At 44.0% G+C, this 21,460-nt stretch overlaps 7 protein-coding genes across 7 annotated transcripts; 3 read left to right on the top strand and 4 right to left on the bottom strand.

Annotated features, from left to right (window-relative positions):
- Nucleotides 1-146: 146 nt before the first annotated feature.
- L199_008100 (uncharacterized protein) lies at nt 147-1,295 on the bottom strand (the record flags this gene model as incomplete). The annotated part of the gene is made up of 3 exons (XM_064893784.1): nt 147-564; nt 717-742; nt 828-1,295. 3 exons carry the CDS (start codon nt 1,293-1,295, stop codon nt 147-149), a joined length of 912 nt encoding a protein of 303 aa, XP_064749856.1.
- Nucleotides 1,296-1,793: 498 nt separating this feature from the next.
- On the bottom strand, nt 1,794-3,713 carry L199_008099 (uncharacterized protein; the record flags this gene model as incomplete). The annotated part of the gene is made up of 4 exons (XM_064893783.1): nt 1,794-2,793; nt 2,866-3,495; nt 3,549-3,600; nt 3,677-3,713. The coding sequence occupies 4 exons, from the start codon at nt 3,711-3,713 to the stop codon at nt 1,794-1,796; spliced, it is 1,719 nt and encodes a 572-aa protein (XP_064749855.1).
- An 880-nt stretch (nt 3,714-4,593) lies between these two features.
- L199_008098 (uncharacterized protein) lies at nt 4,594-6,199 on the top strand (the record flags this gene model as incomplete). The annotated part of the gene is made up of 5 exons (XM_064893782.1): nt 4,594-4,605; nt 4,811-4,848; nt 4,921-5,075; nt 5,151-5,759; nt 5,841-6,199. 5 exons carry the CDS (start codon nt 4,594-4,596, stop codon nt 6,197-6,199), a joined length of 1,173 nt encoding a protein of 390 aa, XP_064749854.1.
- A 737-nt stretch (nt 6,200-6,936) lies between these two features.
- On the top strand, nt 6,937-9,498 carry L199_008097 (uncharacterized protein; the record flags this gene model as incomplete). Its single annotated transcript, XM_064893781.1, has 7 exons — nt 6,937-6,956; nt 7,032-7,134; nt 7,206-7,235; nt 7,330-7,892; nt 7,972-8,052; nt 8,118-8,430; nt 8,488-9,498. 7 exons carry the CDS (start codon nt 6,937-6,939, stop codon nt 9,496-9,498), a joined length of 2,121 nt encoding a protein of 706 aa, XP_064749853.1.
- Nucleotides 9,499-9,851: 353 nt separating this feature from the next.
- L199_008096 (uncharacterized protein) lies at nt 9,852-13,562 on the top strand (the record flags this gene model as incomplete). The annotated part of the gene is made up of 13 exons (XM_064893780.1): nt 9,852-9,882; nt 9,948-10,282; nt 10,354-10,536; nt 10,633-10,749; nt 10,821-11,169; nt 11,235-12,170; nt 12,231-12,505; nt 12,569-12,581; nt 12,641-12,820; nt 12,894-13,024; nt 13,088-13,103; nt 13,178-13,452; nt 13,524-13,562. The coding sequence occupies 13 exons, from the start codon at nt 9,852-9,854 to the stop codon at nt 13,560-13,562; spliced, it is 2,880 nt and encodes a 959-aa protein (XP_064749852.1).
- An 857-nt stretch (nt 13,563-14,419) lies between these two features.
- L199_008095 (uncharacterized protein) lies at nt 14,420-16,599 on the bottom strand (the record flags this gene model as incomplete). The annotated part of the gene is made up of 2 exons (XM_064893779.1): nt 14,420-14,877; nt 14,994-16,599. The coding sequence occupies 2 exons, from the start codon at nt 16,597-16,599 to the stop codon at nt 14,420-14,422; spliced, it is 2,064 nt and encodes a 687-aa protein (XP_064749851.1).
- A 1,220-nt stretch (nt 16,600-17,819) lies between these two features.
- Nucleotides 17,820-20,948, bottom strand: L199_008094 (uncharacterized protein; the record flags this gene model as incomplete). The annotated part of the gene is made up of 13 exons (XM_064893778.1): nt 17,820-18,082; nt 18,160-18,398; nt 18,461-18,546; nt 18,610-18,759; nt 18,822-18,952; nt 19,009-19,082; nt 19,151-19,468; nt 19,529-19,889; nt 19,976-20,108; nt 20,187-20,318; nt 20,392-20,438; nt 20,500-20,758; nt 20,826-20,948. 13 exons carry the CDS (start codon nt 20,946-20,948, stop codon nt 17,820-17,822), a joined length of 2,316 nt encoding a protein of 771 aa, XP_064749850.1.
- Nucleotides 20,949-21,460: the final 512 nt, after the last annotated feature.

The following is a 21,460-nucleotide window of genomic DNA, read 5'->3' as shown; positions in this document are numbered from 1 at the left end:
CTAGGAGAGGTTGATGACACGACCGAATTTATAATACATGGCAATTACACATTGAACCTCTCCTAGCGTGAAGCGGAGCATTACTTCCTACTCAAAATCCATCCGATGAAAATCCACAATATTCCCATATTCCCCCATTTTTCTGCTTAAGGAGTATGTACCCACCCCAACAACCTCTCAGCTTTCCTACAATCCCAAAACCCTTTTCTCTTTCCTTCATCCCCACCCCACCAGGTTGTGTCTACCTGTCCAATCCGTCCACCTGCACTCCATTCGCTCTTCTCCAACAGATCCAAACTGCTCACAGCAGGATCTTTCCATGCTATATCGCTGGCAACTATATTGAACGCCTCATGTCCTTTCCACTTCCCTTCCTGTGGTGTAGTCAGCCCTAACAGGCAAGCTTGGGAAGCAGAGAGAGACGAAGTCCACGTCCAGAATTCTTCTTGTCGTGACCATCCTTCTGCTTCGGAAAGGGTAGGCAGGATATGGTGGAATCGTAATGAGGCGATTGAGATGGTAGGGAATAAGCGACAGAGTGAGATAGCTTGGATCTCACATATCCTATGTTACGATTGAATTGAGGGATCAGCATATGAGATCTTCACATGACATGGAATGATAACACAATATATCATGAGAATCTCTAGAGTGGTTTTAAAACCAACCAACTGGTAACGGATACTTATTTCTCTGCGTGAATGGGTGATACGTACTGTTTTGAAAGAGCATATGGATCTTCCTACTCTCACCACCAGAAGATGAACGAATACCTCATAAGCTTACTCTTCACTACACACTTGTTTACCCCGAAAGTGCTTACTCACCGCGTGACTAGGTTCTTCCTCCGTTATAGGCAACCTCTCAAACCTCTGTCTACCTTTCGTAGTATATGCTAAACCCGTATAGTTCACCGAACTAGCTTGAACCAATCTTTGCATTCCATGTTCAGCAGCGGTGTATAAGACATTGTAAGATATGGTTATATTGGTATTATGGACGAAGCGCGGGTCATGAGATTCAGGATGGGGTATAGCGGCAAGGTGGATTAGACCTTCGATCGTACCCTTCGAGTATTGGGAGAATAGATTTTTGACTTTTTCTATAGATGTTAGATCTACTGTGTGTACATCCAATATATCATCTAGATTGGGATATTTGGCGGAAAGTGAGTCGAGGGTAGATTGGGCTAAAGGGATCCGATCCACCGCAATTACGCTGTGACCTTGTTCCAACAAGTAGGTAAGGACGTATGTGCCTACCACGCCTGAAGAGCCAGTAAGGAGGATCCGCATGGTACGATGGGAGGTGAGCTTAGACAAAGTCGAGATGTATATGCAGAGTATAGAATAGAAGTACGAAGAAGAGACACTATATACAACCGCTGAACACATAGATGACCAACTCATGTTCATTCTCGGTGACATCATTCCCGTTGATGTTGATGTTCGGCTAAATTACAAGACCAGAATGAACCGTGAACCGTGAAATGATCCCGAACCTGATAATATTCAAGTTTCATCTCATCCATTCTCAATTCCCAACTGTAAGATACATTGTACATGCTATGAATGTGTATCTATAAAGCTGCTACGTTGGGGATACATACAAGTTTGCTTTCCTGCTTTTTGTACGAGATATCAATGGTGGTTGACATGACTGACGACTGATATCTTTGCCAGTCGAACTAATCCCAATCACCGTACTATGATATTCCCATGATGATACATTCCAAGTCCAATCATTCCTCAGATCGATCGATCGATCCTAATCGCTCTAAACACTATTACGCCTTACGCATTCTTCTCCTCTTTCGATTGCTCACCTTCACCTTCACTTCCCGCACTGACAAACCTCTCTCTGAGACTCTTCTCACTACTCGACCTAGGTAAACTCGCTATCGTCCTTTTCTCCTTTTCCTTTTCACTATCCAATACTGTGGTCGAGCTTATTGGAACGGGCTTTTCACTCATCCCATGAGGTGTCATATTACCTCCTTCACCCGTCCCAGGAACAGGTATCTCTTCGATTCCATTCCCATGTTTACTTTTCGATCTCAAAGGAGAGGAATCACCATTACTGTTATTTCCCTTATCTTGCGTTGAAGGAGAAGAAGTAGAAGTTATAGGTCCAGTATCTAACTCATCCACTCTACCTAGATAACTTTGATGTGCAGGATCAGAAGAAGGTTCGATCGATTCGTACTGACCTTGAGATACTTTCGGTCGGGATGGTATAGGTGTATCAGGTGATTTTAATTTTTCCTCCGTCTCCTCTTCATCTTTCGGGGTAGAATCCGTATCCATATCTACATCCTGATTTTGAGTGGGGTCACTTTCTTCAGGTTCTGGAGTAGGTGATCTAGGATTAGTGTTCGATCCAAATACACCACTGTCTTCATTTAACATCAGAGGACTCATTAGTCCGTCATCGAGGTTCATCCTTGATTGAGACTGACCATTCTCCAAAGATAAAGATGAAGATGAGCTCGATCCCATGTCGTCTGAGTGAGATTGACTCGATAAAAACGGGATAGGACTGAACATTGGTGTAGTTGATCCAAGGGGCATGGTAGATTCGGTATCCAGATCTGATACATGTACATTATCACCTGATTTGGAAGTGGACGGTACAGAGAATGTAGATATAGGTTGAGGTGTGTAGGATGGTTCTGACCATTGAGTAGTGACCAGAAGTAATTTCTCAGCTGCTCGGATGAATTTACCGAATGTCGAATAATACTTGGTGGGCTCTAGGAGTAATTCGGATAATCTTTGAACAGTGAATGGGGGACTGATCGACAGTGTCAGCCAGACATAAACAGCAATCAACATATTCACTGATGCGACGGTATGAGTCACTCACTCTCTCATATCATTCAATAACCCTGTGACTCTCTCCAGCTCCCTCTGCGCCTCGTCAGCCTCCATCCAACCATGCAGGACTTTCCCCCCTATAGCTGTCTCCTCATCGTACTCGTCGTCCAACACGCTCGGTCCAATGGTGACTATCCGCTGTGCCCCGCCTCTGATCCCGTTGATACTCCTAGGCGAAGATATGATTGTTCCTCCAGAATAAGATGGGCCCGACACCGAGGCTTTGCGCCTATTTGGATCTAGTGGTGGGAAGGGCGGTATGACCAGTCCACCTATCGTAGATGGTTTGAGATCATCTTGAGTGGTCAGACTTTCAAGTCTGCCCGAAGAGGGCGTTGCGGAAGGTTCGACATCTATCGATCGAGGTGCAGATGGGTTGGTGGAAGTATTGGGAGTAGAAGGTGAGAGTAATAGTGATTCGGAAGGTGGTTTGTCTCCTTCTTTAGCGGGAGAAGCCTTTGGATCAGCTCTGATAGATTCAGAGTCTATATCTGGTACAGGTCCGATGATGGGTGATATAGGTGGTCGATAGGGACGTGGTGGACCGCGAGATTGATAGGATGATAAAGTGGATGTGAGAGAATCTTGAAATATCGTTCGAAGAGTAGGCCATTCGCAGCTGTGATCTGGTCAGCAAAGGGAAAAGCGAAAAGAGAGAGGATGAGGACATACTTGATTTTGTTGGTTCTAGCAATCTCGTTCAGTATCGTATAGGGTTCATCATCTATACAGAGGTATCAGCCAAAAGTGGATAGTGGGGAGCGTGTCGGATCAGTGATATCACACGATAAGATACTTACTCTGTTGCTCGATCTTTGGCGAGGTGGATATAGCCATTTTGCTATGAGAGAGACACCGACGGGCTTGGTGTCTAGGCTGTGACAGGTTGAGTGCGGGTGTGTAAAGTGGTTATATTCACTTGAATGCTATCATCATCATCATCTTCCTCGCTACCCGAAAGTGTCAAAAGTCAATAACATGATACATGGATGGCATCAACAGTAACCGATCCTCGTTGATACGTAATCAACCATCCTAGTCAGCCGCAACGTGGTGATAGCATGTTGAGATATGACCATCGGGGATATGCCGATAAATGGTGAGTGTGGCACATCCGAGTGGAATCTACCAGAATTATCAACCTACCATCTGTGTCTCTGGCCGAGGGTGACCTTTACGTTAGGTTGAAGACAAAGAAACAAGAAGATTATAAAAAGTTATTCAGCAACTTGTCATCCATCATTCATCATCATCATCGTAAACGCATACTGAGCGTTATACAACTCACCTCACCACTCATCCTCGAATCGACGATTATCGAAGCGAGAAGCTCAGAACGAGTAGCAGAACAGGTCATTGAAAGACACGCGCAAGTCATCGAAATCAACGTCCGACTTTCAACCTTTTCCAACAATCGATTGTAGCGATTATATAAACTCCCTTCCTCCTTCTCTCGAATAGATAGAACATAAACATCATGGTAGCTGAGACGTGAGTACACATTCCATCTGACTATCACATTCGACAGGCTGCCCTATTGGTTGTGCATAAGTTAGCAGTGCTCTGGCATGATGTGGCATCCCTCCTCTTGGCCACCCCTTCCTTCCTTTTTCCCTCCTCTCACCTACCTTCACTTCCCATACGTCCAACAGCAAGCTGACCCATGCTATGCTACACCTCTATAGCGAATACTACGACCTCATCGGTGTGGCACCCAATGCCGACGAAGGTGAAATCAAAAAGGCTTATCGAAAGAAGTGAGTTTTTCCTCCTTTAGCTCCCTTCCTTCGCTGTCTTCTCGTGCTGACTCTTCTCCTTCTTCTCCTTCTACAGAGCATTACGAGCTCATCCAGATAAATTATGTATCTATTTCCCTCCAAATTTACTTGCGAATGTGAGCTGTAACTGACCGGGTTGATATTTTCGACCAACAGGGTGGTGATCCGGAACACTTCAAAGAACTCACTCATGCGTAAGTGCCACCTTCAATTTGCTTTTTCGTTGCAGATCTATCGTGACTGATGCTTGAGATCCCATGCTACAGTTACGAAGTTCTCTCTGATTCGAACAAACGAGCGATATATGACCAAGCTGGTAAAGCTGGATTAGAAGGTGGTGGTGGTATGGGTGGAGGTATGGATCCTCAAGACTTGTTCAGTCAACTGTTCGGTGGTGGAGGTGGATTCTTCGGAGGTGGTGGTGAGTCTGCAGGCCCTCGATGATCGATGACCGTATCCTAAGGACTCGTTGATTGACTTGTGTGATCGTGATTAGGTGGCTCAAGAAATGCCGGACCTCGACGTGGAAAGGATCTCGTTCATCGAATCAGTGTAACTCTCGAAGATCTCTACAAAGGCAAAGTGCAGAAACTCGCTTTATCCAAATCGGTGATCTGTAAATCCTGTGAAGGTAGAGGAGGGAAGAAGGGAGCAGTATCGACCTGTACTGGATGTCAGGGACGAGGAGTCAAAGTCATGTTGAGACAGTTGGGTCCCATGATGCAACAGATCCAACAACCCTGTGGAGAATGTGAAGGTACAGGTGAAATGATGAACCCCAAAGATAGATGTAAGAACTGTAATGGAAAGAAGACAATCTCAGAGAGGAAGGTGTTAGAAGTTCACATTGATAAAGGAATGAAATCTGGACAACAAATCAAATTCCAAGGCGAATCCGATCAAGCTCCAGGTATCATCCCAGGAGATGTCGTTATTGTCATTGAAGAGAAACCTCATCAACGATTCCAGAGAAAGGGAGATGATCTTTATTGTGAAGCGGAAATTGACCTCTTAACTGCCCTTGGTGGAGGTGAATTTGCCATCGAACATTTGGATGAAAGAGCTTTACATGTTACGATCGTTCCAGGAGAAATCATCAAACCTGGTAAGTCATGTTCAGCCTATAGAGTTGATTTTGATTTAGTATTTAGTATTGCAAATGCTGATATATGTTATGCGTGTTCAGGCGCTCTCAAAGTGATCTCAGGTCAAGGTATGCCTTCTTACAGACATCACGAACTAGGTGATCTCTACGTCCGACTCAACGTCGTCTTCCCCGATACTATCCCCGTAAATGTCATCCCTAAATTGGAAGAAGCTTTACCTAAACGAAAAGATATTCAAAAGTTCCCCAAGAAGATTCACATGGATGAAGTTACCCTGGAGGAACCCAATGACAGGCAACGAAGGTCAGCTGCTTCAGATGGAGATGATATGGATGAGGATGACGAAGATGGTAGACCCGGTGTTCAATGTGCTCAACGTGGGTCATTTCTATCTCATTTAAATTTCAACATAGTGAGATATGTACTGATGAGTTTGTGATTCATATAGAGTAAACACGTCGGCTCGATCTTTTCGGTTCGCTTTCCTTCGCATCTATCATCCTAGCATATATCTGAGATGAACTCAGGTATAGGTATTATCTATTCTTATGGATATATACTCTCAAAGCATCGTTTTCCTACTGTCATATATATACCCATTCATCATTTCTCATTCTCATCAAAAGGCTATCATTTCAACATGTGTATCAATGATGTTAGGTAGCTGTTTCTCTATTCCTGGTTTATAGATAGAACATATTATGAGATGATGATGAACCTCGTATATCGCTTTCCTAAGCATTGTGCATGGTGATGAGATGAGTAGCTCTCCTAAAGCAAGATGGGCTTTGAGAATGAATCTGAATTGGACGATGCCGGCAGTTCGGCATGTGCTTCCTTTGGGACCGGTGACTGACCTCATATTTCGAAAATAGCAATCCACATTTGCTCACTGTTTTTTGTTTACCTTTTTGGTAATCTTATACTTAACCTTTATACGATATCATGACATTTTGAACATGACAGAATAGTCGTTTCATTTTGTACATATATGTGTGCACATCTTTATTAAAAGCTTTGTCAATAGAAGTTGTCCTACTATACCATGTCTTAGCATAGTAGCATCGATCAGCAGTTCAAAAATTATCTTAGAATTATTCGATATCGCCTTGGGACAAGTTCGATCATTCGAAGCATCTTCTAATCTGCATTCGAGAGGGACAAATTTACGCGAAGATGTTCACTTATATTCAGATGTAAGCGCTCGCTGTGATACGGTGTAATGATAGCTGATGGCTGACGTATGATCCTTCATCGTATGTCTCATATAGCCATCTGTACTTTATAATACCACCTATAATACTGCTAGGATTGATATATCATCCTCTGATAGGTAGAAGGGAGATACTGAAATTCTTATGGCTAGGGTTCATGGTATGTTGTATACTTTCTTTTTACCACTTCACTTGGTTTATGTTTAAGCTGATGTTGAGGGTATCGTATAGGCGACAGTATGGACTACGCCATGGGATAATGTGAGTTGACAACATTCCTGGATAAATATCATCATACCTTACATCAGAGAGCATGACACAAAGACTCATTAATACGTTTAATTCATAATCACAGTATATACTATCTCAAGGAGGATGGTCGTACCCACCAAACTCGATAATAGGCAAGATATATCATGTACCTATAGAGGAACATATGTTTTTCATCTTACAACCCACCTTGATTATATTACTTCATTCGATATTCACCCATGGGAGATTATTATCTTTCGATGTGGACGTCGATCAGATACCCAATGATACGAAACTTCTCAGTGAGAAGTCTGAGATAGATGGAAAAGGAGAAGGACAAGAATATCAAATGACAACGAAGCCACAGATATCCCCATTATGGCCCGGAAGACATGAGGAACATACTCTTATTCAGACTCTCCCTCGTCGACCTATACCATCGTTACTTTGGATGATTTCATCCCTCATTGGCTTACGATTAGTACAGCAGACCAACCTGTACAATACGATAGATTACGGAATGAAACAGCACATGTTTTACCTCAGCTGGATCTTAGTCTGGATAACACCCGTCATTTCATTCTTGACTTACTTAGGTACGAGATGTACATGGAGTGATTGGCTGAGTATATGTGTGGGATCAGGCTGGTTATGGATTGTTGATACGTGAGTCTGTCAGCTTTAGCATAATCTCAAAAGAAAATAACTCCAAGGGTGAGTCATGCTGACAGTATGAACATCGTAGGATCGCACTGAGAAGTAGAAGTTGGTCGGTATCTGAAAGTAGCACGTTAGGTGTGGAATTATGGAGAGGTTTACCTATAGAGTAAGCATAATGATTGGATCCTAATTGTCATGTACGGACCACTGATGCCATGCCCAATCCTTCAGAGAAGCAATCTTCTTCTTCCTTACCACTTACCTGATCGTCCTCTCATCCTCCCTAATCTCCCATCTTCACACCCTTCTTCTCTTTACGCCAGATCTACCTCCGTGTCCACCATTCAACCCAATCGCTCATATCAAACTACTAGCAAGAGTAGCTTTCAACCCACCCAAAATAGATAGAAGGGTATTAGTGGGGTTGAAAGAAGCTGAGAAAACTTTAAAGAAGGGAAGTAAAAGTTTCGAAGTTGCTAAACTTGCCTTTGGTAGAGAGATGAGGATTGGTTTGGTGGTGATTTACGCTTGGTGTAGGGTTACGGTGAGCTGGCAGTCCACCGAGATTTGCATATTTCAGCTGATAAGATTACCGATATAGGACAACCTGATCGACGAGCCCTTCTCGGTTAACACCAGCACAGATCAGAACGATCCATCTTCAACATCACTGGACGAAGCCAGACACAAGATCTTACAATCTATACGAAGCCATTTGCTACTTACTAATCAATTACAAACTCGATATCCCGCACAACCATACTCATTAAAAGAACTAGACCTAGTTTTAGATGACATAACCAATCTCACGCCTGAGGACAGATCGGCATTCCACCTGTTCTCACTGATTATACCTAGATTGATACCGATAGATCCATTTTTAGAACTATGTGATGGTTATTCAACAGATCTCAAATTCCCTTCTAAACCACTATCGACCATTTCGCAAGCTCACGAAGATAAGTTGACGGATCATCTACCTATCACAACTCGCGAGGATCTGATGGAATATGCCGATAATGTTGCGGGCAGTATAGCGGGGGCTATATGTCATCTATCCTGGTCGATCCTGGATTCAAAAACGACACTACCGGTGAAGGAGTATGATCGTGTCAGAACGATACATGACAGTGGAGGATCCTTACAGGATGGCTCAAAAGAAAGAAGTAATCAGTGTTCAGATGGAGGAGACTCGCGATTAGAGATAATGCGATCGGCAAGATTGATGGGCTGTTCACTCCAACTGGTCAATATTTCTCGTGATATAATTAAAGATGGGATGATCTCGAGGCTTTATATACCTATAAGTTGGTTTCAAACTCCCTCGGAAATAATCAAGATCCTCTTCTCGTCCCATTCAGAACAGCCATCGACAAGATTGTATACAGAGAAATTATTGAATTTAGCAGATAGCTTAAGGGATCAATCGCTCTCTTCGATCGAGGATCTACCTAGGACTGCAAGAGGGGGTGTGTGGACGATGGTAGTGAGTTATTATGAGATCGCCAATGCCATTAGGAAGAATGAAGGGGAGGTGGACCAGTATGGTATAAAGGTTGGGAAGTGGAGAAGGATAGGTAGAGCTGCAAGAGCGATGTGGTTAGGGGCTTAGATGGATTTTGAAGTACAATCATGTTAGACTTGGACAATCTGTTGATCCACTGGAGATCTGCCTGTACGATGTGCTCATACATGTGTGCATATACTTCTAATCACTTCACTGGCAATGCATGCATGCTTGAGCAGTGGAAGAGGAAGTATGCCTTCGGTCAGATCCGGTTAACGGTCAACTCAAGGTTATTCGCCACATGCACATGACACGCGATGAGATGATCATGATGACGATTGCGCTTGGACCGCGTGTGGATTCATCCAAGTGCACATATCCCATGCATCTCTTTCTCACTTCTACACCTGTATTTCATAGTTTAGCAAGGACAGTAACCCAGTTCATCACTGTCCAACATGGCTCAACCAAGAGCATCGACCGACGAGGGTGAGCTAAGGGACATTAATCTTGTAGATCACCAACCCTTGCTGACCTCGTCCTCGTCCATCTAGAGAACGCTCCTCTCCTCGATAATCCCAACTCCACCCCCTCTTCTTCATCCCAATCACCACTTAAGGCAATCTTCTCACCTTCACGACCACTAACGCTACTCGAAAAGGTGCTGGGGGGCTTAGCCGTCCTGTTGTTGTTGTTGGCTAGTATATTTATAGGTCTGTTCGCTGGAGCAGAAGGTTTGTTGAAAAAGGAAAGAGGTAAACATGGACATGGAGGAGACGGACATGGCGGATGGAAGACTGAATACGTAACCTCTACTGCTACGACTACTCAATATGGTACTACCACTGTCGTGAATCCCACTCCCGGCCCAACTGGTAAACCCGATCAGGCAAGTCAACCCAACTTATTGTTCGTTTTGTCGTTGTTGTTGAGCTAATGTGACCATGATGTGGTAAATAGAAAATATGCCTATCACCTGAATGCGTCATCTTATCTTCATCGATTCTTCAATCGCTCAACCAGAGTGTAGATCCATGTGAAGATTTCTACGAATTCGCCACGGGTGGTTGGGCAGCTTCGCACTCTATCCCTACTGATCGAGGATTATATGGAGCCTTCAACGAGGTCAACGATAATAACAAGGTAAGTCTGTCTGTTGAAAGTCGATATTGTCCCACCATATAGTGCTGAAGATGACATCAATGATGATCGGTTGAATTTGATTTGAAATACTCTTAGAAAATCTTAATCAAAGTACTCGATTCTATTTCGTCGGATAAACCGTCCAAAGACGTTAGTGCGGATGAACAGAATTTGGCAAAGTTGAAAGCTGTTTATAACAGTTGTATTGATATCGTAAGTACACTTTCTCTCTCTCTTACAAGCAAATTCAGTTTATCTGGCTTGAGGCTCATGATGAATGGTAGGAACACCTCAACGATGTTGGTAGGAAACCAATAATCGACCTTGTCGATCACATCATTGATATCTTCGGCGAATTTGATGTAAATTCCTTGTCATCGTCTTCGGATCTTCTCGATGAATCACCTGAATCCGAATGGAAAGGGACGTATGATGAGACATACACTGTTCCAGCCGATCTGGCTGTCTCTGCCGAGGAGTTCGAGCAACTTAGAAAGGCTAAGAAGAGCGGTGGAGTGAAGTGGGATGCTCCATCTCCCCGATCTCAAAGTGTACAAGATTTCTACGAATACAGACCAAACGAGGAAAGGGAAGCGAGGATCACAAAGGCGCTTGCATGGCTCCATTCAAGAGGTAAGTCGGCTGTCCTATTCCTATGAAAATACCAGCAGACACTTATAACCCCTTCCCTCTTTTAGGTGTTCAAGGCCTCGTCAATTTTGAGATTGAGGGTGATGCAGGTGGCGAAGACTCTCAAGTCCAGAGTTTATGGTTGTATCAAGCATTTGGCGGTCTCCCCTCCAAGGAATACTACGAAGAGAAACCTATTCTCGATCTGTACACATCGGTCGTTGCTGGTATCCTCACTGATATTGCTGAGCACTCTACCATTAGACAAAAGAAGGACAAACGCGATTTGATATCGGATCTTGAAGAAGCGATAGAATTAGGACAAGAAGATGCTAAAGGCTTACTCGAAGAACTGTTCGATATTGCCGATGCCGAAATCGAAGAAGACAACTGGCCTTGGCCATGGCCTGGATCAGATGGAAAGGGATCAGGTGGTGATCATCATGGAGAGCCTGATGGAGGTAGAGCATCGAAGGAACCAACGGACGAGCGAATGGAAAAGCTTGCTGCTCGAGTTGTTCATTTCGAAAGAGAACTTATGAGAGCAGGTGCCGATCCTGAATATCTCTTCAACCCTCATTTCGCTTACAATCCATATTCGACTGAGACCGTAGGCAAGCTACTACCTTTCCTCGATATCCCAACGTATCTGTCTACTTTCTCTCCCAGAACTTTCCCAGTCAACATTACTGTAACTCACCCTCCATACCTTAGGAGCGTCACCAATTTGATCGACAAGACTCCCGATCATGTACTCTCCGGATACTTTGTCACTAGACTCGCTCTTACCTATGCTAGTGCTTTAGGACCTAAAGTCACTATTCGTCAGGAGAAGAAGAGACTTGATGATGTATTGAAAGGTATCAAAAAGGGAACAGAAGAGAATCGACAGGATGTATGTTTGAACTGGGTAGATGAGATTGTCGGTTTTATTGCTGGAAGGGAATTCGTCAGAGAAGCTTTCTCCCCTGAAGCCAAGGCTGAAGGTGAACATATTATCCGGTGTAAGTCAAACATTTTCAATACTTTTGTCGATCCCTGATAACAGGTGATATGGTGAATAGCAATCGTCAAAGCTTTCCATGAGAAACTTCCTCGTATTCCATGGATGGATTCTGAATCTGCCAAAGCTGCGCAAAAGAAAGCGGAAGCTATCATCCCTAAGGTCGGATACCCTCTCTATCCCAATACCACCAACCCCGAAAGCTTGCAAAGTTGGTATGGAAGATTGGATATCATAGAGAACGATTTCTTCGGTAATGTGCTTGGTTCAACTCTTTTGGAGGAAAGTAGGACCTGGTTGGGTTTGGGTAGAAAGAGGAATAGGGATTCTTGGGAGGTGAGCTGACCCGACCTCCGTGATAAGGACATTTAGCTAATTTAAAGATATGTGCATCTACAGATGTACCCACAAAGTAAGTTAGCTTTTCCTGTCTGATAACGGTATGATTAAGCTGATTATTTGCTTTTCTAGCTGTCAACGCGTACTACTCCCCTCCCGATGGCGAGATCGTCTTCCCGGCTGGTATACTCCAACCGCCCTTCTACTCCCAAGCTTGGCCCGCTCACCTCCGATATGGCGCTTTCGGGGCGGTTGCCGCGCATGAACTGACCCACGCGTTCGACAATTCTGGAAGTCAATATGATGAGAAAGGTGAGTTGAGTTTCCGCAATGGGGTCCGAGTGGCAGATCACAATTGATAACCTAATCCAATCACGATGCGTAGGTCGATTGAGAGATTGGTGGACCAAGCAGACAGTGAAAGATTTCGAGGAAAGAGCTCAATGCGTTGCTAAGCAGTACTCCAAGTACTACGTCTACGATGCTGAGGGTAACAAGGTGTATGTCAATGGTAATGTGAGTGACAATTCATCCTACAAAAATGTGGATCATACGCTTATGACTCGATATCATAATTAGCTTACCAATGGAGAAGGTGAGCTACACTATACCGTCACGGCCATTGTTTATAGGGTCCCAGCTGACGCTGACTCTTTTCTTGCTTTTAAGACATTGCCGACTCAGGTTTAGCTCAAGCATTCATAGCATGGCAAGATTCAGTTTCCAAATCCAATAAATCCGAGAAATTACCAGGCCTCGATTTCTCAAATGAACAATTATTCTTCCTTGCTTTCGCAAGAGTATGGGCTCAACTCACTCGACCTGCAACTGCTGTTTCGCGAGTGAGGACCGACCCTCACTCTCCACCTTACTGGAGAGCTACGGGGACATTGAAGAACCTGGATGCATTCCACAAGGCTTTTGGATGTAAGGCTGGAAGTCCAGTAAGTGCCAAGTTACAGTGATGGAGAACTACAGTATATGATATGCTGATTGGATGATTTGACGATAACAGATGAACCCTCCTAAGGAGGATCAATGTGAATTGTGGTAGACGACATTGACCTCCGCTGAGCGGAGTTTGTGAATGAGGCAGAAGAAAAGAAAAGACACAGTATGGATAATGAAAGTATGACAGATGAGTTTGAAGTATATGAAAATGAACAAAAAAACAAAAGGATACATGGTTGTTACAGTGGATTGATCAAAATCACAAAGAAGTAAACGTGAATCAAACATATGGATAGGAAGCCACATATATATGAACATTTCTCTCGAGCATGTACGAAATAAATTGCTTCCCTCATACAGTGTCATACGATGTACTGTATACTGTACCGTTCATTAGACATCATCGCATATACCTTTATGGGAAGGCTTGACAACGTGTAAGTAACTACAAGTACAGCACATTTGATACATGTGTATTGTTGAATTGTATGGAACAGTGAAGTAAAAGCTACAAAGTGGTAAAGCTATAACGTTAGACAGATGATGAATGATAAATACAGTGAGGGTAGATCGGGCAAATACGATAATATCACCCAAATCGAAAGGAAAAGAAAGCAAAGGAACGGAAGAAAAAATCTCTGACTCGTTGTTGATAGACATTTTGTGGGCTGCTTCCAATCATGATAATAACGTAAAGTCACTGCGTTATGAAAACCTAAGAACATAAAACAAATAGATTGTATATAATAGGTCTCTGAAGGATTTCGAACAGGAAGAGAATGGAGCCACAGCGAAGATGGAATAGATGGAATAACGAGTAAATTCTGATAGTCGAATCTTCGGTCAACAGAGGGGAAAATAGGAAGCGAATGAAAGAAACTCTTCATTGGAAAGCTCGATTACAACATTGACTACCATCTCCCTTCCGCTTATCTTCTTCTGGTTTTGGTTTTCGGTCCTTTAAAAAGGTAATGTCCACCTTCTTCCCGTACCAGGTCTTGATCCATCTTTCTTTTCATTCTCACGTGTATCATGACTCATGGCATGTTGATGAACCACTTCATCGGCATCCTCGAACAAAGGTTGACCAACACCTTCCAATTCTTCAAAACAGATTCTACCTCGTTGAGTCTTCAACCTCTCGTTGACCTTGTTCACATCAAAGGAACGTTGACATTGGCCGTACCCATTCTCATCCGGTCTATCATTGTCTTCGACCTCAAGAGAGGCAGTACCATTCATAGATGGTGAAGAAGGTGGTGGCGAAGGTGGGAAAAGTGATTTGAGGATTGGGAATCCCCTCTTCGCGTTCGCCTTGGACTTGATTCCAATCCTACTTGAGCTGCAAGGGATGGGTAAAGTATCAGGATGGGCTGAAGGTGATTTAGGTGGTGTATTGGGGAAATACGATGAAGAACCTTGATTTCACATTATTCCCCATCATCAGTCCAACTCTCCTTGACGTTTACGTTCAAGACAGAGTACTGGTGTGCAGGCTGGAAAACTGGCGGACACTGTAGTAAGGTTGACTTACCATGTTCGAATCTTTGAGCATTCCTGATCAATCTATCTAATGAATCTTCTTCGTACCCTTCCGCATCATCATCATCACCCTCATATTTAGGGTGTCTTGTCAGAACCGCGTTCAGGGATTCTCTGGCGGTCGTAGGTGATTTCGGTCGTTCAGGTGCCGAAGAAAGTGTTTGGTGGGTGTATGTGTTATATGCATGTGGCGTAAGGAGATCTTCCGGTAAAGAAGGTGATACAGGTCTGGTGAACCGACTCCCACTTGTAGCTTGCCCTTGGGGTTGGAAGTGATTTTCATCCATCGCAGATGGGATTGGCGAAGTGAGTCTACCATTCCGGTTCAGAGGTGAAGATACATGTGGTTTATACGAGTACGGTGTGGGTGAGGAAGGTCGCGGTGGTGATTTAGGGTTGATATGGGAAGTTGAGGATGATCTATATCTATTTCCACTTCCACTTCCGCCCGGATGACTTTCGTGTCGTACAGTTGTCGGATCACGTTGACTCACAGTTCTTGAGATATTGGGTTTTGATCTTGGTTCAATACCATATCCATGTCCATAAGTGTTGATGCTCATCGGTTTTTGAGGTTGAAACTGAAAATCATCATTTTTACCATCATCCGTGTCTTGAGGTTGATAATCACCCAAAGCTACGAACCCATTACCTAACTTGATGGTCATTTCAGAATCGTTCGAGCTCTTCCTCATATGTCGGTTCAACTTGATTGGTCTTTTGGTTTCCTCAGCCTGGATCTCAGCTTCAAAGGGAAGGAGGATATCCGAATCGGTCCTCCGTAATGTTGATTTTGTAGGAGATCGGTTGCAAGGTGGTCGCCAAGACGAAGGAGGAGGTAAAAATCCCATGGAAAGTAGAGGTGTGGGTACACCTTTTTGTTGGGGTGGTAAAGGTGGTAGGAAGGTGTGTCCGAATGGTTTTCGTTTTTCCTTTTGCGTTTCGACAGGCTGCGAAATACCTGAATTGCTATACGGTATAGCTGAGGGAAGTAGCTGATTTCCATTCGTACCACCGCCACTACCTGAAGAGGGGTGTTGTGTAGAATTGAGAGATATAGTAGGAAGAGAGTTAACACCACTGAATGTACCTGAAGTACTGGGATAGAATGGTTCATCAGGTAACTCATCTATTCCTCCCAATCCCAAAGCCAATGAACTGAAATCGTCATTGACATTCCGCTTGGCCAGTGATCGATTCCTACATGAAGAAGGTGTAGCCGCAAATACATCTTCCTCTTCATCGTCGTGATCGAAGCTGAGTGGCTGAGGGAAGAATATCAATCTACTTGTTGAAATGGGCGTGGTAGGCGAGGAAGATGAGTATGTCATAGAAGAGGGAGAGGAAGGTGAGAGAGGTGGTGGGGTGGACATGATCTCTGCTATTGATGGGGACATGTCAAATGATATACCTAGGTGGTATTGTCGTTGTTCTGGTCTGATATAAGTTGGTCCCGGTCCAGGTACGGAGAATGGGACTGAGGTGGTAGAGGAAGAAAGGGAATGTCTTCCTCTTGAAGAATGAATGGAATGAGAATGTCTTCTTCTTGAGGGAGCTTGTGGGATCGGAGTGAATATATCGTACTCGTAAACTGTCATCTTAAGCAAAACACCACGATGTTAAGACGCGGTGGTCTGTGCGTCGATCTTTGATACGAGTGTTTGATCTGATGAGTTGACTTTTGGAGATGATCGTCGGTCTCAGAACGCGAATCAAGCTTAACGATCACAAAAGGTCTGATATCTGATAAACCAAGAGATTCTACTGTTGTCAGTGGTGGGTTGGTGGTGGTATAGTAGCAGCAGGTAGATAAGGTTGATCCGACGTCGTTTCCACTCGATTGTCGTCGAGTCAAGTAGAGTAGTGCGTATGCCAATTTGATAATATATGCCTATATCTTCGCAATACTATAGAAGTGGTGGCAAGTGAAAGATCTATTCGATCCTGCCTTTTTATATATTGGTTACCTGATTATCGACACGACCAAGTTGGAAGCAGCCTATGGTCGACCATTATAAACATTCCCAACAAAGCAACGAAGCAAGCCTTCAAGTCGCCCTTGGAACGTACTTCCCGTACATCTTTGTATATGACGTCTGAATGCACCTGCATCAAACGTTCCAACAGAGGCAAAACCTCATTGTTGAGACGCGCTTGGTAGGGTATCTTAACATCGTTCATGTCCTGGAATCGAAAGGTCTGATCGGAAGAAGAACCGAAACTCACATCCCCTAGCTTCTAATGAAGGTCCGGTGGTACTGTACAGATAGTGATAGTCGTGTTTGCACCTTTGCATACACCCCGTCTCGGCTATGTGAATCTCTTGTGTCTCGAGCCGTTGATAGGGAGTCGAATCGTGACCATTCTAATGACATCACACACACAAAATGCGTTGTTACCTCGTGTTAATCAAGTCTCGAAGCTATCTGACCCGTACGTTTCGGATCGTTCAGGGGTAGAGTGGCGTTCTATATATTGAGTCTGAATTTTCAGGATGGGTGGAAAGCAGTGTCTATGTGTAGGCATTTGGCTCGACAAACAAGCGGACCGGAACCTGAAGAACCAGAGAGGATCAAAGAGCTTATCCTGTCATCGTACGATGTGGTGTATTGATAACGCTAATTGATCATGTATCGCATAAATCCGAAGATCAATTCGGCAGTGCAGATGTGGTACTGGCATCACTCGTACAGTACATGAACGTACAATGCATTTTGGATTGATTTACTACACCATGTACATATGTACAACATTTCTCATGCTTTGTGTGTCTGTATGTTTGTCTGTTTGCGCGTTCGTTCATCAATGCAGAAACTCTTCAATCCCAATCATCAACGATATCATCATCCACCAACCAATCTTCCTCCTTTTCTTTCCCATCCTTTAGAGAATCCTCTTCGTCCCATCCTGGATGAGTGGACGGTACGTCACCCAGTCCATCATCCCCTGCTGCAGTAGCTTCGTACTCGTCCTCAGCATCCGGTTCATCCTTCGCTGTCAGTTCTGCAGTAGCTCGAGAAGGGGTGAAAGAGGAGTATGGAGGTAGACACAATGATTGAGCGGAAGGGGGAAGCAGGGGGTCTGCCAATAAAAATTCATCAGCCGTATCTCTGCTTGGCTTCCAGTCGACAGCTGATATAAGCTAAGATGACACTCACGACCGTACAGTGATTGAATCTTGACCATCATCGGCACCCTCTCTCCAACCAATACTCGTTTATTCACCATCCCTCCCCATACACCCAAATCATGGTGGGCACCACCATCAGCAAAGGCATTACTAGCTATCACCCCCTTCTTAGTGATATACCCCGCGACGTGATCCAGTGAAGAGATGTTATCTCGTTCCAATCGGAAAGATTCGAAAAATTGAGGTTTAACGACTTTTTGCGATTTCCTAAATCACGCACAACTCAATCAGCTATAATGATAGATTCGGATCTAGACACGCTAGCTCACCTTGGTACAGGACTAGGCAAGGACATCAACACCCCTCGAACAGAAAGATGTAAGGCATAAGAAATAGCTTGGGGACTAGATTGCCACTGAAGAGGATATACTGAATCAGCTTGGTTCATCGCTAAAAGATATTCCGCAAGCTGACTCACGATATCATCATCCGTCCTCATGACGTCTGCCGAACAAAGTTCGTCCAGTCCAGCAGACACTTGCTCGATCTCATTACAGTAATTAGGGAATGATTGGTGCATCCATAATGCGAAAGAAGATGCATCGACAGGTATCGTTGGAATGAATGACTGTCAGGATTGAAGGGTCAGCTCAAATCCCTTTGAACAATGTTTCTAGGATGCCAACTGACCTCTATTTGGACAAGTGATTTACGTCTTGTGAACTCCCTCAGATGGCTGGGTAAGAGATCATCAGGAGGTAATTTCCGGATCCGTTCCAGCAGTTCTTCATCCTCGTCATCCATATTCGGATCATCCAGACCTACACATACCTATCTGTAAGCTGATGTAGCCGAAAATTCCTTCTTGAAAACTTACGTTTATTGTAGAACACTTTTCCAAGCGCATGAAAAAGGTTTAATGACTGTTCTTTCCTCGTCACCGCATCCAGTCTAAGGGATACATCTGGATTAGCCAAATTACTTTTACATTTCGAATAATCAAAGTGATCAGAACTCACACAGCTCTCAGATCCTTACTAACATCTAATTTCGCTCCTTTCCCACCTCTACTTCCTTTTCCCGATCCTCTTTTCCTGGATCCACCATCTTCCTCTACCTCATCGTCACCTCTATATTTCCTCTTTTTTCCCTTACTGTCTTTCTTCCCACTACATACCAACTGAAGTGAATTGATTGCTGATCGTAAATCACCGTTGGAAGATAGAGCGATAAGTTGTACAGTCGCGTGAGAAGGTCTGTCAACAGCTCGGGGAATGGCAGTTTGTAATACTCTCAAAAGAGCTTTGTTGAGGAAAGTAGGTGCCAGTGGTAAGAAACTAAAATATCGGAGACACGCTGTTAGCTGACTGAGGATTTACTTTGCCGAGGCAGCTCACTCAATCTCCTGACACCATGGACCATCCCTTACTTCTCTACCCAGCACTTCCAACGATCCTTCTCTCCCTCCTCGATCCCTCTCCATCCAACTTTCTTCTGCCCTTCCACCCGACCCCGCATCACTATGGATAATCACCATGGGACAGCTCAGACTATTGAACGCCTGGCAAAACGTCAATAATGAAGAATGAAAGGATTCTCGTGTAGGTATATGCGACAAGTTCGGCAAAGAGGTCAACAGGATCAAACGTGGTTTCACCGCTGTTGGCTGAGAAGAGGTACGCTGAGTTGACATTGATAGAGATGGATAGGAGGACCGTGAGATGAATGAACTGAATTTCGATATCGATGATTCTCTCTCTATTCGTAAGTTCGTAAAATCATTTACCATATCAGCTACAGATGTTGGTCGCAAACTCCTATGTCAACTGAGATCTGTTACTTACCTATTCCGCCGCCCAGACTCCATTCTTCAACACTTTCACCCCATTCCATGATCTCCACTCCCAAGCTCTGACAGAGTAATCTGACCGTGGTAGTCTTCCCTACTCCCGCTGGACCGCTCAAGAATAATATCCTCTATATCGTTAGATAGCAAAAATCAGCTGTGTGGTTCTCCCTGTAGTGTACAGACGGATAAGTGATGTTGGTACATACCTTATATTTCCTCAATCTGTCCGTATTGACATTCCTCGGTGGAGGAGGTACGTCGGATGCATATCCAAATAACGATTCATGTAACCAGTTCTTCACTTTTGCTATACGTGCTTTGCCAGGTGCTAGTTCGGCCTATGACATTTAGGGTAATAGATTCCTTACACAATGAGCTATGTTCTTTCTGAATCAGAAACGCACAGCTCACCTCGTTTGCAGGGCTATAGAGATCAGTCCACATTTGAGCTTTGTCATCTATATCACAACGTCAGCTGCATCATCCTCGGCTCGTTCGTGGGGTTATCAGCCAGCTTACCTTGTGCATGATTCAATCCAGACCTGCTGGCTTCCTCGTCGTCGTCATCTATACCTATTACCTCCCTACTTTTCCCTTTACCATTGACAGGAATATTAGATATCTTTGGTGGACTGACATTTTTGGGCATGATACCAGGTGGAGGGGGAGGCATAAGTTTTCGATCCTCTTCATCTTTCCTCGACGATGTGGAGGTTGATGGTCTGGAAGATGACGAGGAGGAAGATGATGAAGGTTTGAAGTTGAGAGTCGGTTGAAACTGGTAGACCAGCGAGAATGCAATATGAGCTATCTCTCTTAGAGTTCAAGGTAGAGTGCCAGCTTACCGAGCTCATACTGCTCATCTTCCTTGTCGGGGCAGACAAGCTTGTTTTCGAGGAAGAACTTTTCGAGCTTGAGCTTGAGCTGCTTGAAGTGCTCTTCTTTGAGCTCTTCATTGTCGGAGCCATGATAGTATCCTCCTCCTTCTATTGCTTGCAGGGGCAGGTAGATATTCAATGAATCATGGCTCAATCGATACGTTTGTTCGGATATGTATGTATGCAGATGAGAAACCAGAAGATGAAGAATCCAAAGTGCAGTCGCGCTAATCTCGAGATGACCTCAACCGAAATGTAGTGGAAAGCGGTGACCGCCGCTTTGATCAACCCCTGCGCGATATCTCTTCGTCATCCTGTTCTGTCAACTCGCTCATCAACATTTCGACGTGTCCATCATCATACTTCTCTTAGTATTAACACGACTAGTCCTATACTCAATACTGAATCTGTATCGTCTGAGCAAAACCAATCAACTTCAATCGGAACACTTCCTCAAATCTCCAAAACTCAAATCTCCAAAAAAAAAACAAAAAAAAAAAAACAACTCGAATTTACCAGGCCCCGAGATCAATTCTTACTTATCTCCAAACAAGGAATATCTTAAGGAAAGAGGTGTCTCATAAGAGAGAGAAAAGGCGGAG

Source organism: Kwoniella botswanensis, chromosome 3, assembly GCF_036426115.1.
Source record: "Kwoniella botswanensis chromosome 3, complete sequence".
In the NCBI taxonomy this organism is placed as follows: Eukaryota; Fungi; Basidiomycota; class Tremellomycetes; order Tremellales; family Cryptococcaceae; genus Kwoniella; species Kwoniella botswanensis.
The sequence above is the reverse complement of the archived record's forward strand: the minus strand, read 5'-3'. Positions and strand labels throughout refer to the sequence as shown.